Source organism: Dendrobates tinctorius, unplaced genomic scaffold, assembly GCF_039654945.1.
Source record: "Dendrobates tinctorius isolate UK_male_01 unplaced genomic scaffold, ASM3965494v1 ptg000028l, whole genome shotgun sequence".
NCBI lineage: Eukaryota > Metazoa > Chordata > Amphibia > Anura > Dendrobatidae > Dendrobates > Dendrobates tinctorius.
In genome coordinates, this window is record NW_027361696.1 from 19,561,184 (window position 1) to 19,578,334 (window position 17,151).

General features: G+C 47.0%; 1 protein-coding gene across 4 annotated transcripts in view; it reads left to right on the top strand.

Moving 5' to 3' along the window:
- The window catches only part of TMCO4 (transmembrane and coiled-coil domains 4), a 93,718-nt gene that overhangs the window by 32,804 nt on the left and 43,763 nt on the right, over window positions 1-17,151 (top strand). For 3 of the 4 annotated variants that reach the window (XM_073570382.1, XM_073570380.1, XM_073570383.1), the window contains exons 10-12: window positions 7,453-7,589; window positions 11,663-11,747; window positions 11,900-12,017. In XM_073570382.1, the coding sequence (XP_073426483.1) occupies window positions 7,453-7,589; window positions 11,663-11,747; window positions 11,900-12,017 (340 nt within the window). The remainder of the gene's footprint in view (window positions 1-7,452; window positions 7,590-11,662; window positions 11,748-11,899; window positions 12,018-17,151) is intronic. The other variant, XM_073570381.1, reaches the window with a different exon arrangement.

The following is a 17,151-nucleotide window of genomic DNA, read 5'->3' on the forward strand; positions in this document are numbered from 1 at the left end:
CTGCCGTCGTAGGATTTCCATGGCTTACCCACTTCCTCAGGGCTGGCGGTAGAGCTCTCAGGTACTTGTCCATGACGACTCTCTGGATTATCTCTGGCGCTGTCAGCACCTCAGGTTGTAGCCACTTCTTCGTTACATGGATCAGGTCGAACATCTGTGACCGCGGTGGTTTATCCGGTTGATAAGTCCATTGATGCACTCTCTGTGCACAGACAGCGGTCGTCACTCCCAGCCGGGCCAAGATCTCGGCTTTCAGTTTGTCAAAGTCCTGCACGGCTTCAGGTTCTAAGTCATAATAAGCCTTTTGGGCCTCACCAGAAAGAAACGGGGCAATCAGGCCGGCCCATCGTGCCTTCGGCCATTTTTCTCGCACCGCCGTCCGTTCAAATGTGGTCAGGTATGCCTCGACGTCATCTTCGGTCGTCATCTTCTGCCAGTACCGACTCAAGTGAATCACTCTCGACTCGGCTTCCAGGTTAACCTCAGGTAAGCTTGCCAGGCACTGCGCCACCTGCTGGAGAAGCGAACGATCGGTACCTGTCATGTCCACCAACTCCTTCAGCTGGGCCATCATCACCCGATTAGCTTCTTGCTGGACGGCGGTGGACTGTACCAGCGCTTTCACCACGTCCTCCATGCTCATGCTTGCAACGTGATGCCCGCGTTCTCCACCACAATGTGATAAAACACTCCGGGATCGCCTTTGCTGGGGTCAAAAGGTCACGTGCGTTCAGCATGAAACTCAGGCGCAGAGCTGGGATTCGGGTATAACTGACACTGGGTCAGGTTTATTAATGGTGAAAGCAATGCATAAAGAAATAAAACATAAAACAAATCTTTGCCTGTCCGGCACTAACTAAACAAAGTACAACCTAACTACCAACTGGCGGGCTTCTCCCGTCCAGCCAAACCACAGTTGCAGTGGGCACTGCTTTCACTCACGTGTGTCTCTCACACAGACAGGCTCTCTGTGTTCCCAGGCTGAGACACTCACACAACCACCTGGCATCCTTTTATATCCGCCTTCCATTATTCATTAGTAACCAGGTGCGATACTGACCAGACTAGGCCACATAGGAAAGGTATCTGGGCGAGATATACCTGCCCTCATCCACTATTCCCACATGATTCTCACAGTGCTGACTGCCTCTTGATCCTCCTGCTTCTCTGGGTTACATGCTTCCATTCCTCTGTTTCTTCAGGTACCCTTCGAATTTCTTCTCTTTCTGCATCATGAAGAGATAATTCTGCTCTGTCTAAGAACTCTTCACCTTCCTTAATTATTTTCATTGTAGCTAACCTCTCTTCTAGATTTTGCAACTTTTCATCCAACAAGGACACAAGCTTGCATTTTTGGCATGTAAAGTTTGGCTTTTCCACTGGCAAGTCTGTGAACATGTAGTAAGAAATGCAGCTCACCAAATGGCTACTAGCCTCTTCCATGTTCTTATTGTTAAAGAGATATCAAAGCGGTGAAAAATGTGCCAAAATTCATGCGCCGTTAGGCACGTGGTTTACCGATTTCCTCCTTTCTGCTGCAACGGCCAAAATCCGGTGTTCTTTGAGCTGGCGGAGACTCTTCACTTATCCCAGAAGGCACTGGGAATATGCAAATTCTCTCCTCAGGACTCTTGCCCTGGTTTGTAAAGCCCATAGTGAATAAGTACGGAACTTTCTCATTTTTATAAATCCTCCAATAAAATGATTATGCCCGTATCATCAACATAAATGTAAATAATATAAATTGAAGCCAAAGTTTTGTGTAGCAAGACAGTTGTAAAAACAAAGTTAGATAAATGGTCAAAAATGTTTGTGAGTAATCAAGTCCTAGAATAATTTTCAGATGACCTGACTTTTCAAGAACATTTGTGAGGTCCACACTCTGGAGTGTACAGACATGGGTACGTGGATGAGAATTTGTTTCAATAGTGGTTTGGTATGTGATTGATCAAGTCCTGGAATTAATTGTGAAATGGGGTAAAATAGGATCTACTATTACTATGGGGTAAAATATTCTCTATTACTTGTTCCAAATTACTCTACTGGGGCCACTAAGCAGAAAATAAAAATTACAAAAAAAAAACAAAACTAATAATTGTAGGTGGTGTGGTAGGTCTCAAAACAGGGGGAGATTCAAAGGCCTGGTTGGGATGGGCATGCGGGGCAATAGTACCAGAAATCACTCTGTTTGCCATGCTTCCTGCAAACCCGGCATCTTTTTTGAGGAATTTTTTGGGTGGGAGTGACAGGGACAGGGTGAGGAAAATGGCGCTCTGCAAGTCTCTGGGAATCCTTAGACTCGAAGGCTTTCCCCGGTGTCATTTACTCAAACATGAGACCCTCAACAATTTTTTCCTGAAATTGGAGGAATGTAAGCGGTCCTTGGGACTTTTTATATAGGACAAAGCTGTTGTATGTGGCAGTTTAAATAACGTTTGCCACCTTCTTGTACCAGGCCCTGGTCTTCCGCTTGACCAGGTATGGATGCAGAACCTGGTCTGACAAGTCAAGGCCTCCCATATACTTTTTATAGTCTGTGACGCAGACCGATTTTTCCTTGTTCCTGGTGGCACCCCTCTCTCTGACCGTCACCCCTCTCTCTGACCGTCACAGTGGATAATCCCTATCAAAAACCAAAGATGCTTGTCTATCGTACTGACACCTCATAAGCAAAAATTTCACTCTGAAGATCTCCTCACGGCTACCTCCAGTTGAGATACGATGCTTGAGTTTCCTCCTCAGACCCTGATACAGGCGGTACCTGCTCAGACTCTTGAGGCTCGAGAGCTGGCAGAAGAATCTCGCTACCCTTTTCTTGAACATCTCCCACCATTCTGACTTCCTACAAAGATTCAGTAAGGGTACCTGGCTCTGAAGAAAATCTTCAAAGGACTATCTAATCTCCTCTTCTTCCAAGAGAGAAGAATTGAGCCTCCAAAAGCCTCTTCCCATCCGCAGGGTCTCTGTAACATTCAGAGAAAACAAAATTAAACAGTGGTCAGAGAACTCCACCTCAACAACAGACACTGACCGCTTCCTCTATTCTGGGCCTACAGTTGCCTCTATGATAGGTGAACCCCTCGTGACCAGGGGTGTTCCGAATGTGGACATCCACCAGGCGAGCCTCACTAGCAAAACTATTAAGGGCGACGCTATCATATGTCAGCTTGTCTCTGGAAACTCCTCTATCTCGGGGCCTCATGACAGTATTGAACTCCCCTCCAAAGACAACCTGCCTAGTTGTAAAAAGGTAGGGCTTGATCCTAATAGACATTTCTGGTCCCACTTAGATTGGGGATCATAGATGTTAATTGTCCCTTCATGAGGACATCTAAGATCAGGCACCTCCCCATTTCTAACTCAATAACCCGTTGGCATTCCACCTGTGCGGTAAAAAGGACCGCCACTCCGCTATATGGCTCGGCCTCAAGAGACCAATAGGAGGGCTCAAGTCTCCACTCCCTCTTAGCTTTAAGCACGTTTGCCATTTTTGGCAGCCTGGTTTCTTGCAAAAAGAAAATGTCAGCTTCAATCCGGCTGAGAAAATCAAAGGCTGCAAATCTGGCTGTATTTAACTTTATGCTGGCGACATTAATGGACGCCAGCGTCAATGGAGTGGGTACTACCATCATTGGTGATTGAGTTAGTTGGCTTTCTTCTTCCCACTCCCCTTATCCTCTGCCTCAGAGGATGAATCCTTCCCCCTTTTTAATGACACAGAGGTGTCCAGTCCCACAAGCTTTTTCTTTTTATCGTCCTCGTCTCCGGACTCTGGGCCAGTCCATCCCTCCAAGGACCTTACATTCCCAGAAGAAGAAGACTCGGCACCCTCTTTAAACCCCGCCAAAGCCGGAACCTCACCCTCAGCTTACTCCTCAGAGGAAGAGATGTTCTCAAGGGCTTGAAACTGGTTAGAAAGTCCAACCAGAGGGGAGTCCGTTTTTCCTTCATTAGGTACCTTGGTCAGAGTGGGAGAAAATGTTTTATCTCCCTACTTTCTCTTCTTTTTGGTGCCAAGCTTACGCACGTCCTCTAACCACAGCCTATTATCCTCATCCATACTTTCATAATATGAGGATTCGGAGGCAGTGGCACTTTCTTCCCTGTGGCTCCTCCTGACCTCCTCATCCAACGCCTCATCCCTTGGGGCGTCAACAGCAAGATTGGCGTCCAGGACAGGGGCCACATCAGTAGCCCAGGACTCGCCCAGCTCCCTCTCCTGTCTGCGCCTTTCTAGATGCCTCAGCTGGGCAGGCGTCTTTTTATTTATTTTCCTCCTCGGCACCTCAGCTCCCTCACCCCTGCTAGTCCCTTCCCCAGCAGAATCAGCCTCACGGCTTTCTCCCACCGGGATCACAACTGCATTAGCGAACGAGCGAGGACAACGGCTGAATGGGTGACCTAAGTCACCACACAGGTGGCACCTAATCTCCACACAAGATGCAACAAGATGGCTGACATCCCACCTGTGACAGAGCTTGGGTTGCCCCTGGTGGAAGACCTGGATACGATCTCTACCCAGGAAAGCAGATGATGGAATGTGGGCAACCATACCACCTGAACGCTTAAGTTTTACCATAAACGTCCAGGCCCCTGACCAAATGCCAAACTCGTCACGGTTCTTCTTCGGCATCTCCACCACCTCTCTATATCGGCCAAGCCACGTCAAGATGTCAATTCAAGAAAGCGACTCGTTACAAGTCATCACAGTCACTTTCTTGACTTGGTTTTGGCAAGACACTGCCTGAATGGCAAAGTCTCGCCAGCCGGGCTCATTTTTTGCCAACTCACAATTCGACCAGAAGAGCTCAAGCCCCTCTGGCCGGACAAAGCTGACATCAAATTCAGGCGTGGAATAGGGGTGTGTCAAGGCGTAGATGTCACTTGCAGGAGCTCCACAACCTTAGACCTTAGAGGACACGCATCACTACTCCTCCACAGAAGACGGACCATATTCCTAAGCACACTACCCGGCCCGGCTGTTGGGAGGGACCACACTGTATCCCCCACCGTTTTGCTCTCGGAAAGCACCGAGGCCATGAATCTTTATCCAGAAGGATAAATCAGCTTCTCAACCCTCTACCATTAGTGATCTCTCCCCCTTCTTTAGAGCCTCCAGGATACACCGCTGCAACATGCCTTCCTCAAAGACGAGGAGAACGTCATATTTCCCCCGGAGGTGACAGTGGCATAACTACTAATGGGTGCTGCCACCACCGGGGGGCAACTGGACCAGTGACCACATCAATACCAACAGTACAATTTTTACCCACCTCCATAACCCCCTCACCCTCCACTAAATCAGCAACCACACCACGAGAGAGAGAATTTTCCTCATTCATACCCCCCACCACATTTACTCCTGTAGGACCAGTGACAACAGGGGGTGACATTTTGACCTCCGCATCATCAGGCACAAGGGGCTCAGTCTCCTCCACAGAACTGGTGGCGATCTCACCCCTGGTCTTACGTGTGCCCTCCGCATCATCAGCTGGTAATTTCCGCTGTTTAACAATTGACATCAGACGCCGCTGATCTTTTGCTGCTGTGAGGTGCTGCTGATCCTTTATATCAGTATCTTGTGGACCAACGGCGCCAACACAGAATAGAACTTTGGGAGGATCGGAACGCCCAGCCCCGACAACCTCCTCACACTGCCTCCACTTCTCAACTAAGTGATCAGCGACAACAGTATTCAGGGGCGCCGAGGCTACCGGAGCTGCTCCCGACACTGGGCTACTCCCTCCTCCCACTGAGGAGTGTACCACAGCATCGTGGCCTGACCGTTCGCCCTCCGCCGGGCCACCCGCACTGTCCAGCCTCTCGGCTGATGCACCTCCTGCTACGTCCATGCTACTACAAGCAGAGACGGAGCTCTGCTCCTCACTACTGTGCTCTGCACTCTCCCCGCGCCTTTGCATCGGATCCACAGCAGAACCCGGGCTGGGCAACAGGGCTTATACAGCAAGCTGACCCTTCAGCCGACTCAGAGGGTTCAGGGAGAGGGGTATATACATAGCTTACCGCTTCTTGTGGCTTTGGCTCGATCTTTGCCGTAGTCTTCTGGCCCCCAGGTGCCTCCTCTGGTAAATCATCACCAAAATGGAAATTCTGAAGGCACACTGGGGACTCCAGGAGCTTGATCTCCACCATTAGCGCTCCTCCCTGGCTGCTGTTCGCACTGTCCTCCCCAGAACCAGCAGAACAGCGACCAGAAGCCAGTGTCGCCTGTCCTGCAGGGAGCTCGCTGCACGTGGCCTGCGGGTGACTTTGCAGGCTGCCAGGTGGGGCTTTCTGCTGGTCATCATCATCATCAGCCCAGCTTTCATTCTTCAGCCCCATCTGCCTTTGCGCTCTGTTATCAGCCATTTCTCTAAACCTGTCTTCATTTATTAGTTTTTCCCTATAGGGACCACTCTTCTCTCTAATGAAGGCTTTCCTTACCTCCAGCTCATTTATTTCATGTCTCAGTCTCTTTATCTCCGCCTGGAGTTGGGTCTTCCTGGGTTTGGAGGAACCTGCAGCTTTGGCGATTGTACAGTTCAGCTCCTCCCGGAGCCTCCTTATGGTCTTACTCTTCTCTTCATATTCACGGAGGTGGCTCATGACACGGGAGGCATAGGTGGACACAGACTTCCGGGACCTCTGCAGCCCTCAACCTTCTTCAGTGAGGTCGGCCTCTTCTCCGTGAGCACTCAGCTTTCCTTCGGAAGGACCGCCATCTTGCACGCTGCTAGCAGGCTTCTCTTCTATGTTGGAAGCCTTGCGGCTTCTCTAGGTCTCTGCAGACTTGGGGGGAGTAGGAGCCACATTGCTGCGACTCCTGGTGGAGCGTCTCACCCCCGTGTCCTCTGATGTGCAGGCCGGTTGCTGGTTTCTCCTTCTCCCCGCCAGCCTGGTCCGGGAAACAGAAGCCTGGGACTTAGCTCCATTGGTCATCCCAGGAAACCCACTCCCTCCCTGGGTAGGAGAGAGAGCAGGTCCCCGGGTGGAGAGGTGTTGGTTCTTTCGAGCTCCGGAGCACACAGCTGGATCAGTAACGACCACACCCACAATTACCAGAATGAGCAGCAGCAGAGCAGAACTGCACTCACTATATTGCTGGTGCAGTCACTGTGTACATACATTACATTACTGATCCTGAGTTACATCCTGTATTATACTCCAGAGCTGCACTCACTATTCTGCTGGTGCAGTCACTGTGTACATACATTACATTACTGATCCTGAGTTACATCCTGTATTTTACTCCAGAGCTGCACTCACTATTCTGCTGGTACAGTCACTGTGTACATACATTACTGATCCTGAATTGCATTCTGTATTATACTCCACTGTGTTCAGTGACTACTGATGTAGTCACTGTGTACAGTAACAACATCAGTACATTACTGATCCTGTGCTGATCCATACTCCAGAGCTGCACTCACTATTCTCCATTGTTGTCTCCAGGCATTGTGGCTGCCCTGACTTGGCCGGCCTCCCTCATCACTGTGGCCAGTGTGATTGATAACCCCTGGGGTGTGTGTCTGAGTCGATCGGCTGAAGTAGGAAAGCATCTGGCACATATTCTGCTCCAGAGACAGCAGGTAATGAGGGAGGAGATCGGTGCTTTGGGGGTGTGCGCAAACGGGCACATCCGTTGTGATGGTAGATGAGGGGGACTGCACCACTCTCCTGCCTTCTGTTTTCTTTCCTGTACTTGGTCTTAAGCTCCCGTCACACCTAGTCACGCTACAACGATCCCGACAGCGATACGACATGACAGGGATCGTTGCCGCATCGTTATGTGATCGCTATTGAGATGTCAAACAGTCCGATCTATCCAACAACCTGGCGTGTCACGTGTCATAATAGCGACCTTTGTAACGATGTCGGTGGTCGTTGGGACCCTGTCACATTGCATGTTCCATTGACGATTCACACCTCCATGAGGGATGTACTATGTGACGCAGTATTTACACAGGCGTGGATTGCGCTCCCTTTTTTCAAGCCCTCTCTGCTCTGATTGGTGGATGCTACCGCGTCCTGATTGGCGACCTTGCATTTAAAAGAAGTTGACACACTAGCGCTTCATTTCATTGTTCCTGAACACGTAGTATTTTGTCTAGCAGAAACTAGTTGCGATCAGCGGTGTCCTATTAGCGTTCACCGGCTGTCGCAGGAGTCGCAGCCATGGGACGCAAACAGGATCTCAACTAGGACAAACCCGGGTCAAGAACAAAGAACTGAAGCGCTACTATGTGTAGCTTCTTTAACCCCTTAACGACCAGGGGTATTTTTGGTTTTACATTTTCATTTTTCCCTCCCCTTCTTTCCAGAGCCATAACTTTTTTAATTTTCCGTTTATATGGCCATGTGAGGGCTTATTTTTTGCGGGACGAGTTGTACTTTTAAATGACATCATTGGTTTTACCATATCGTGTACTCAAAAACGGGAAAAAAATTCCAAGTGCGGTGAAATTGCAAAAAAAGTGCAATCCCACACTTGTTTTTTGCTTGGCTTTTTTGTTAGGTTCACTAGATGCTAAATCTGACCTACCATTATGATTCTCCAGGTCATTACGAGTTCATAGACACCAAACAAGTCTATGTCCTCTTTTATCTAAGTGGTGAAAAAAAATTCCAAAGTTTGCTAAAAAAAAATAAAAAATAAAAATTTGCGCAATTTTCCGAGACCCGTAGCATCTCCATTTTTCATGATCTGGGGTCGGGTGAGGGCTTAATTTTTTTTCCGTGCCGGACTGACGTTTTTAATGACACCACTTTTGTGCAGATACGTTCTTTTGATCGCCCGTTATTGCATTTTAAAGCAATGTCTTGGTGACCAAAAAAACGTAATTCTGGCGTTTTGAATTTTTTTCTCGCTACGCCGTTTAGCGATCGGGTTAATGCTTTTTTTTATTGATAGATCGGGCGATTCTGAACGCGGCGATACCTAATATGTGTATGTGGGATTTTTTTTTTACTGTTTTTTATTTTGATTGGGGCGAAAGGGGGGTGATTTGAACTTTTAGGTTTTTTTTATTTTTTTTTATTTTTAAACATTTTTTTTTTACTTTTGGCATGCTTCAATAGCCTCCATAGGAGGCTAGAAGCATGCGCAACCCGATTGGCTCTGCTACATATGGGCGATGAGCAGATCGCCCATATGTAGCAGATTCACTGCTGTGCTTTCAGCGCCGACCACCGGGTGGCGCTGAAAGCCTTATGCCTGGAACAACCATAGAGGTCTCAGAGACCTCTGGTTGTCCAGGCAACGTGACGCCGACCCCCGATCACGTGACGGGGGTCGGCGATGACGTCATTTCCGGCCCGGCGGCCGGAAATTCTATTTAAATGCCCGCTGTCAGCTTTGACAGCGGCATTTAACTAGTTAATAGGCGCGGGCGGACGGCGATTCCGCTCGCGCCTATTGCGGGCACATGTCAGCTGTTCATAACAGCTGACATGTCCCGGCTTTGATGCGGGTTCAGCGCCGGGGCCCTCATCAAAGCAGGGGAAATTTCTGATGACGGACTGTGTCCGTCATTGGACATTAAGGGGTTAAAAGGAAGCCCGCCAATCAGGACGCTGTAGTGACCACCAATCGCAGCAGAGGGAGGCGTGGAAACGGGAACGCTAATCCACGCCTTTATCTTGATTGTGAGTCGCTAACGAGGTCGTTGGACTAGGTGTCAAACGTCACGATACAAGCGACGCTGCGGGACATGAGCGACCAAAAAAATGTCCAGACATTTCGGGCACGATCAGCGATACCTGACAGGGGGGCTGGTCGCTGCTCATTGTCTAACATAGCGATCTCTCCTGTGAGATCGCTATAACGTCACAAAACTAATGACTCAGCAGTGATCTCGCTTGCGATCTCGCTTAGTGTGACAGGGCCTTTACACATTCCTTATTCTTAATTATCTTGCATTCTGTTTTTTTCTGTCTCTCTCTATGTGCTGCGGTCTCATGTGAGACACCCAGAAATGGTAAGATATTAGAGTGTGGCAGAGAGAGAGTGAGCACCATTTGTAGCCGATCTCTCTTCCCCAGTACACGGCGCTCAGCTGAGTGGGACTGTTCTCAATGGGGAGAATGTAATATTCTACTGCAAAACCCTCTGTCTTTCTCCAGACCCCTCTTTTTTTGGACCCCCCCGTCTCACTCTGGACCCCTCTGAACTTCCTCTGACCCCTCTTCATGTCTGCGCTCACGTTCCCCCTTTTGTCTGTTTTTCCCTTTCTTTGTGTCTGTCTCTTGCTGTCTTTTCCTTATCTCGTCTTATACCCTCTCATTTTCTCTCTCTATCTTGTGTCTATCATTGTCTTAGTTGCTGCTGTTTTTGAGTGTAGGGTATGTGGATGTCTGTGTTCTTCCCCCTCCCCGGTTCTGACGGCATCGTGCACACTGCAATGCTCTCTATGTTACGTGTGGGATGGCTCTATGAATCACTGCATGTATGAGGGGGTCTTACACCTGTGGGCGGGGGCCGCTACTCCAGCGTCTGGAACGCGTGTGATTCCATTTCTTGACAGTGCTCTCGTTAGTGACCATCTGTCCTTGGTGCAAAAATCTGATAATTGCAGCTCTGAGTGTGGATTAAGCTCGTCCACTTCATTACAGCCGGATATGCAGAGCGGCGTCGCAGCACATCTCTGCTATTCTCCGTGCAGACACTTGGTCAGGCACAGCTCTGTGGGGAGCAGCGAGACTGCCAGCAGGTGTGTGTGATGGAACAGTGGGAGCACCTCTGAGGTGTGGGGGGCAGCGAGTTGACCAGTGGGTATGATAGGACACGGGGACATCTCTGAGGTGTGGGGGGCAGCGAGGCCACCAGCGGGTGTGATAGGACACGGGGGACACCTCTAAGATATGGGGGGCAGCGAGACCACCAGTGGGTGTGATAAGACACAGGGGCACCTCTGAGATGTGGGGGGCAGCGAGGTCACCAGCGGGTGTGATAGGACATGGGGGGGCACATCTGAGATGTGGGGGGGCAGTGAGACCACCAGCGGGTGTGATGGGACATGGGGACACCTCTGAGGTGTGGGAGGCAGCGAGGCTACCAGCTTGTATGATTGGACAGGGGGGCACCTCTGAGGTGTGGGTGGCAATGGGGTCACCAGCTGGGGGGCACCTCTGAGGTGTGGGGGGCAGATTAATCATTCACATTGTTACTTAGTGCCCCCTCTCCGCACCCCGCTTACGCCATGTCCCACTCTTCCCTCTGTGTCACCATTTTTAAGATCTCTGCCAACTGTCAGTGAATAGAAATACAAACATATCCTGCTAAAATACTTCCCATAGCTGAGATTCTGCTACAGTTGTATCCAATCCAGACAGTTCTGTCTGGACTCCATTCTGTTACATTTTACCTTCACTGATACATTTTATCAAACAGTAGAGAGATTTGTGAGGTGGCTCTTGTTTTACTCGCACACAATTGTGACAAATTTTCAGCTGTGAGAAGTAAAAATGTGTTCTTAAAGGGTGCTGCTGTTAAAGTGACTATGGTCTGAGCTAAGATGGTCCAGCCACGGCATCTTCCAGACCCCCACTGATCTGATATTGATGATAGCCATGGCTTACACCTGGACAACGCCTTGTGGTCTTGGTAGATGTAAATGATGGGAGTAGTTGTCCCGCATGGTACAGGACTGTGTTCTTCTTGCAGGGACGGCGGCCGGTCACCCTCATCGGCTTCAGCCTGGGAGCTCGGGTCATTTACTTCTGTCTGCAGGAGCTGGCACAGGAGGCAGGTAAACACCGCCATCATCAGGGACCTATGGTGGTATCGTCAGACTGGGAGAGCCGGGTGACAACCAGTACGGCTGACCCTAAAGGCACGGTCACCCAGCTCTCCCAGTATACACGGGGGGATGACTTAAAGCTGGATTATGTCCCCCGGCAGGAGCAGAGGGGATCATCGAGGATGTGGTACTGCTGGGAGCCCCCGTAGAAGGTGATGTGAAGAAATGGCAGCCACTGACGCGCGTCGTAGCCGGCCGTATCATCAATGGTTACTGCAGGTGACCCTGTGATATCCCCTCACCCGCAGCCTATAGATACATATATACATGTGTGAGATATATCTGGTCTGTTTTCCTCCTCATTTCAGCTTTGCAGAAGAATGAATAATAATTACCCTGATAATAGAAACCCAGGAATAGATGTGAGCGCAAAGAATGCAAGAGCGTCATACTGTCCTGCACTGAAAACAATACTGGTTGTCTGCTGGGAGTGATTACATCTGCAATCATATAGTGTCTATATGGGGCTAGTGAGCTCCCCTTAGTAGTGTCTGTATAAATCTGTATGTAGTGAGCTCCCCTTAGTGGTGTCTGTATAAATCTGTATATAGTAAACTCCCTCTAGTGGTGGCTGCATAAATCTGTAGGTAGTGAGTTTCCTCTAGTGATGGCTATATAAATCTGTAGACAGTGAGCTCCTTCTAGTGGTGGCTGTATAAATCTGTAGACAGTGAGCTCCCTCTAGTGGTGGCTGTATAAACCTATATTTAGTGAGCTCCCTCTAGTGGTGTCTGTATAAATCTGTATGTAGTGAGCTCCTCTTTATGGCGGCTGTATAAATCTGTATGTAGTGAACTCCCTCTAGTGGTGACTGTAGAAATCTGTATATAATGAGCTCCCTTTAGTGTTGGCTGTATAAATCTGTATGCAGTGAGCTCCTTCTAGTGGTGTCTGTATAAACCTATATTTAGTGAGCTCCCTCTAGTGGTGATTGTATAAATCTGTATGTAGTGATATACCCCTAGGGTGACTGTATAAATCTGTATGTAGCAAGCTCCCGCTAGTGGTGGCTGTATAAATATGTATGCAGTTAGTTCCCTCTAGTGGTGTCTATATAAATCTGCATTGAGCTCCTTCTAGTGGTGGCTGTATAAATCTGTAAGTAGTGAGCTACCTCTAGTGATGGCTGTATAAATCTATATGTATTGAGCACCCTCTACTGGTGGCTGTATAAATCTGTATGTAATGAGCTCACTCTATTAGTGGCTGTATAAATCTCTATGTAGTGAGCTCCCCCTAGATGTGGCTTTATAATTCTGTATGTAGTGAGCCCTCGCTAGTGGTGGCTGCACATATCTGTAGGTAGTGATTTCCTTTTAGTGGTGTGTATATAAATCCCTCTAGTGGTGTCTATATATATCTGCAGTGAGCTCCTTCTAGTGGTGGCTGTATAAATCTGTATGTAGTGAGCTCCCCCTAGAGGTGGCTTTATAAATCTGTATGTAGTGGGCTCCCGCTAGTGGTGGCTGTATAATTCTGTATGTAGTGAGCTCCCTCTAGTGTTGGATTTATAAATCTGTATGTAGTGAGCTCCTGCTAGTGGTGACTGTATAATTGTGTATGTAGTGAGCTCCCTCTAGTGGTGACTGTGTAAATCTAGAGATTTATCATCTTCCTCTATGGGAGATTGGATTTTAGCTGTATGTGATGACCAGAGTTGTAGTTACAACTTTTAGTGTTCATAGAATCCTAGAATGTCAGAGCTGAAAGGGACCTCCAGAGTCATCGTGTCAAACCCCCTGATCAATGCAGGATTCACTAAACCATCTCGGACAGATGTCTGTCCAGCCTCTGTGAAGACTTCCATTGAAGGAGATCTCACCACCTCTCATGGCCGCCTGTTCCACTCATTGATCACCATCACTGTCTAAAAGTTTTTTTTTTCTAATATGTAATCTGTATCTTCTCCCTTTTTGAGTTTCCTTTCATTGCTTCTCGTGTTTCCATGTGCAAATAAGAATAAGGATGATCCCTCTACACTGTGACAGCCCTTCACATATTTGTAGACAGTTATTAAGTCTCCTCTTAGGGTATGTGCACACGCTGCGGATTCTGCTGCGTTTCCGCAGCGTTTTTGGCTCTGCAGAAACGCAGCAGATTTTGCTGCGTTGTACAGTACCTTTATTTCCTATGGAAATAAAAAAAAGCTGTGCACATGCTGCGGATTTTTCCGCGCGGTTTTGCTGCGGTTTACAATCCGCAGCATGTCAATTGTTTGGTGCAGAAACGCTGCGGTTTTACACCTCATCCATTATGAGGTGTAAAACCGCAGGGCAAAACCGCAGATAATCCGCAGATAATCCGCAGAAAAACCGCAGCACTTTGTCCTGCGGATTTCCTGCGGTTTTCTCTACAAAATCCGCAGAGACTAAAAACTACGTGGGAACATACCCTTAGCCTTCATTTTTTAAGCTAAACATTCCCATATTCTGTAACCGTTCCTTGTAGGACATACTTTGCAGTCCGCTCACCATCCTGGTCGCTCTTCTTTGAACTCTCTCCAGGTTTTCAATGTCTTTTTTTACAATGTGGTGCCCAGAATTGGACACGGTATTCCAGATGAGGCCTAACCAAGGAGGAGTAGAGGGGGATAGTTACTTCACATGATCTAGACTTTATGCTTCTCTTAATACATCCTAGAACTGTGTTTGCCTTTTTTGCTGCTGTATCACACTGCTGACTCAAGTGCAGTCTGATCTATTAGTATACCGAAGTCTTTTTCACACGTGCTATTGCTTAGTTCCATTTCTCCCATTCTGTAGATATAATTTCCGTTTTTCGTGCCCAGATGTAAAATCTTGCATTTCTCCCTGTTAAATACCATTCTATTAGTCGCGGCCCATTGTTCAAGCTAGATCCTTGTGAATCCTTTCTGTTTTCTCTAGTGTTAGCTATCCCTCCTAGCTTTATATCATCTGCAATTGTGATCATTTTACCTTCAGTTCCCTTATCTACTGTAGATCATTTATAAAAATGTTGGAACAACACTGGAGCCTGGACAGAGCCTTGTGATACTCCACTTGTAACACTGTGGCCAGGACAGAGCCTTGTGGTACTCCACTTGTAACACTGGGGCCAGGACAGGACAGAGCCTTGTGATCCCCATTTGTAACACTGTGATAATAAAAAAGAATAGTGGCAAGCATAATATATATATATATGGGTGAAGCTAATTATACATAATAATGAACCTGACACAATGCCATATGCCACCCACAATATACAGTCATATGTTAAAGTTTGGGCACCCCTATTAATGTTAACCTTTTTTCTTTGTAACAATTTTGGTTTTTACAACAGCTATTTCAGTTTCATATATCTAATAACTGATGGACTCAGTTATATTTCTGGATTCAAATGAGGTTTATTGTACTAACAGAAAATGTGCAATCTGCATTTAAACAAAATTTGCCCGTTGCAAAAGTATGGGCATTTTCTTGATTTGAACACTCCTAACTACTTTTTACTGACTTCCTGAAGCACTAAATTGGTATTGTAACCTCATTGAGCTTTGAACTTCATCGCAAGGTGTATCAAATCATGAGAAAAGGTATTTAAGGTGGCCACTTGCAAGTAGTTCTCCTATTTGATTCTCCTATGAAGAGTGGCATCATGGGCTCCTCAAAACAATTCTCAAATGATCTGAAAACAAAGATTATTCAACATAGCTTTTCAGGGGAAGGATACAAAAAGTTGTGTCAGAGATTTAACCTGTCAGTTTCCACTGTGAGGAACATAGTAAGGAAATGGAAGAACACAGGTACAGTTCTTGTTAAGCCCAGAAGTGGCAGGCCAAGAAAAATATCAGAAAGGCAGAGAAGAAGAATGGTGAGAACAGTCAAGGACAATCCACAGACCACCTCCAAAGACCTGCAGCATCATCTTGCTGCAGGTGGTGTCACTGTGCATCGGTCAACAATACAGCGCACTTTGCACAAGGAGAAGCTGTATGGGAGAGTGATGCGAAAGAAGCCGTTTCTGCAAGCACGCCACAAACAGAGTCGCCTGAGGTATACAAAAGCACGTTTGGACAAGCCAGTTACATTTTGGAAGAAGGTCCTGTGGACTGATGAAACAAAGATTGAGTTGTTTGGTCATACAAAAAGGCGTTATGCATGGAGGCTAAAAAACACAGCATTCCAAGAAAAACACTTGCTACCCACAGTAAAATTTGGTGGAGGTTCCATCATGCTTTGGGGCTGTGTGGCCAATGCCGGCACTGGGAATCTTGTTAAAGTTGAGGGTCGCATGGGTTCAACTCAGTATCAGCAGATTCTTGACAATAATGTGCAAGAATCAGTGACGAAGTTGAAGTTACGCAGGGGATGGATATTTCAGCAAGACAATGATCCAAAACACCGCTCCAAATCTACTCAGGCATTCATGCAGAGGAACAATTACAATGTTCTGGAATGGCCATCCCAGTCCCCAGACCTGAATATCATTGATCATCTGTGGGATGATTTGAAGCGGGCTGTCCATGCTCGGCGACCATCAAACTTAACTGAACTGGAATTGTTTTGTAAACAGGAATGGTCACAAATACCTTCATCCAGGATCCAGGAACTCATTAATAGCTACAGGAAGCAACTAGAGGCTGTTATTTTTGCAAAATGAGTATCTACGAAATATTAATGTCACTTTTATGTTGAGGTGCCCATACTTTTGCACCGGTCAAATTTTGTTTAAATGCAGATTGCACATTTTCTGTTAGTACAATAAACCTCATTTGAATCCAGAAATATAACTGAGTCCATCAGTTATTAGATATATGAAACTGAAATAGCTGTTGCAAAAACCAAAATTGTTATAAAGAAAAAAGGTTAACATTAATAGGGGTGCCCAAACTTTAACATATGACTGTATATATTAAGATTACATCTGAACCAACTGCACCTATTAATACCAAAACGAAAGAAACACAGTCATATAGTCCAACCAAGTTTTAGCTATGAAAAACTTTATTAATCAGATATAAAAACAGAACAAGCACAAAGGCAGGGGAGGGGAATGCATGCGCACACCTACAGCCCACATATGCAGAAATTGGGCTGGAAGGACCATGCAAAACCATCATGTAATAATTATTGCACCTATAATGACATGCATTGTATCCACTGGCCCATATATCAAAAGCATGTATTAGGGGCCATAGAAAAATAAATACCAATTTCTCTATGTGGGCTGTAGGTGTGCACATGCGTTCCCCTCCCCTGCCTTTGTACTTGTCCTGTTTTTATATTTGATTAATAAAGTTTTATAGTTAATACTTAGACTATATGACTGTGTTTATTTCGTTTTTGTAAAACTGTGGCCATGAAAGAGCCTTGTCTCCACTTGAAACACTCTTCCA